The 2044-nt window shown below is 40.4% G+C and overlaps 1 protein-coding gene across 1 annotated transcript; it reads right to left on the bottom strand.

Moving 5' to 3' along the window:
* Positions 1 to 392: 392 nt before the first annotated feature.
* On the bottom strand, positions 393 to 1124 carry LOC108487745 (uncharacterized). The gene is made up of 2 exons (XM_017792109.1): positions 885 to 1124; positions 393 to 833 (listed from the first exon to the last, which is right to left on the bottom strand). Exons 1-2 carry the CDS (start codon positions 1122 to 1124, stop codon positions 393 to 395), a joined length of 681 nt encoding a protein of 226 aa, XP_017647598.1.
* Positions 1125 to 2044: the final 920 nt, after the last annotated feature.

Below are 2044 nucleotides of genomic sequence, written 5' to 3'. Positions count from 1 at the left end.
GTCCTATCAAAATCATGATGGATTTTCATATTTTCAGTTTATCACTCTTAAATTTGTTGGGATACAAAATTTGGTCCAAAAATTTTCTTAAAGATTGAGGCATGTTTTTATTTAAATTTGATCCAAAAATTTCATCATGAGTATATAAAAAATGTGGCATGTTTTTATAATAGAATAATTGTTTTATTTAAATTTCTTTCTTATCTAAACTCCATGGAACTCGAGTCATGCACATAAGCCAGAAATGCCTCACACCCTTTTCGAACTAATTTTTCGACTACTAGAGCGAAGATCACATTGGAGAGATAATCTCAACACTCACTGATCATGATAATCTCCATATCATCCTTAGATCTCAGAGTTACCCTCTTAGTAGCACAATCTAAGCTGACTCAATGCTGAATGAGCCAGTTCATTCTCAATATCAAATAAAACTCCCCGAATGGTAACTCCATCAAATTAGTTGGAAACACAACACCTTGTATCTCCAGCGGACACCTTCTATAAATCTTATTAACATGTGCCGTCTGAACCAATGGACTAATTACAGAAACCTCACCGGAAGTACTCTCAATTGGAATTGCCAGATTTACAGAATTAGTACTCGCTGTATATGAGTGATTTGAGTCAATATCTATCAGTGAAAAATATGGAACAAAATTAATATAAAATGCACCGTTTATAACGTTAGCGGCGCCCCTATCCTCACGGTGCCTCGCCGCATATACTAAAAAAGGCTGCTTAGCCTCAGTCTGATTAACACTTCTGCTTGGTAACCTCTGACCTCTACCTTTACCATTACCACTTTTTGTCGGACCACGACCACTAGGTGGCTATTGAATTTCCCTATGAAGCTGAACCAAACTAGGATCTAGAGCTTGAACCTGATTAGAATAGAGCGGGAAATCCCTAATGCTGTGCTCCATAGACTTGCATCGTAGACAAGTTCCCAGTCTCCTTAAACACTCACTCGGATAGTGGCTACCATAACCCCCACAAAACCGAATCTCAGAAGTAGCAATCGGTGCTTCAATCTGCGGAGACTTATCAAACCTAGCCCGTTTCTTAAGCCGCCGAATAGAGTTAGAAGGAGCCAAATCCCTCTTATTTTCATTTTCACCCATTTATTACTTTTTATTTTCACGCTCTGCGTGTTTAATATCCTCGGTAATCTTAACATTCTCCACCAAAGTTTTGAAGACTCGTTCCCTTTGTGGAGCCACTAATACCTTTATATTGTATCTCAACCCCTCCTCAAATTGGATGCTCTTATAACAGTTAGTAGCTAGCAACCTACAAGCATACCTGTTTAGCCTCAAGAATTCGGCCTCATACTTGACCATAGTCCTATCTCCCTAAGTTTGCCCCATAAACTCGTTACTACGGGCCTCTACATAATTCACCCCTATGTAGTTGTTCTAGAAGGTGTTTCAAAAATAGTCCCAAGTTATTCGCTCGGGCTAAGTACCCTCCTCAACTGTCAGCCACCACTGATAAGCTTCATCGCGAACCAAAGACACTGTACACTTTAGTTTCTACTTAGGAGTGCAGTTTAAGTCGTTCATAATCCTCTCTGTAGCCACCAAATCAGTACTCAGCCACAATCAAGATGACCATAGTGACGCCTTTAAATAACTCTGCTCCATTGGACCGGAGTCATTCAGTTACTGAACCTTGGCTCTCGGATCCAGAATGGGTCCCAACGACCTACTCAAGAAAGGCTTAGGATAATGCGTCATCCTCAATCGTCTGAGTCTGAAACCATGTCTCAGCATTAGGCGTACCCATAGTCTCGCTCAAATCCATATTGGGCATATTGCCCATCGAAGATGGCTTAGTTCGAGCCTCTTTTTGACTCCCACCACGCTAATGGTGATATGAACTCGGTTGATGTAGTTTCGAGTCATATGTGTGTGCCCAATCGAGAAATTGAGTAAATTGTGCTTCGTTTCAAGAAAGGCTAAAAACGGGTAGAAGATAGGCTCAAACAAAAGTTCAAAGAATGTTTAGGGAAGGAATGGATAGGTTTAGCTAAGGTAAAGGC

The sequence above is a fragment of the Gossypium arboreum genome, chromosome 10, assembly GCF_025698485.1.
Source record: "Gossypium arboreum isolate Shixiya-1 chromosome 10, ASM2569848v2, whole genome shotgun sequence".
Lineage (NCBI taxonomy): Eukaryota > Viridiplantae > Streptophyta > Magnoliopsida > Malvales > Malvaceae > Gossypium > Gossypium arboreum.
The sequence above is the reverse complement of the archived record's forward strand: the minus strand, read 5'-3'. Positions and strand labels throughout refer to the sequence as shown.

What these genes read in the sequence shown, in the direction of transcription:
- LOC108487745 (XM_017792109.1), bottom strand. Translation starts at nt 1,124, where the DNA reads ATGGGTGAAAATGAAAATAAGAGGGATTTGGCTCCTTCTAACTCTATT. An exon ending in TCCCGCTCTATTCTAATCAG is followed by an intron (nt 834 to 884) that starts GTTCAAGCTCTA and finishes GAAATTCAATAG; the next exon opens with CCACCTAGTGGTCGTGGTCC.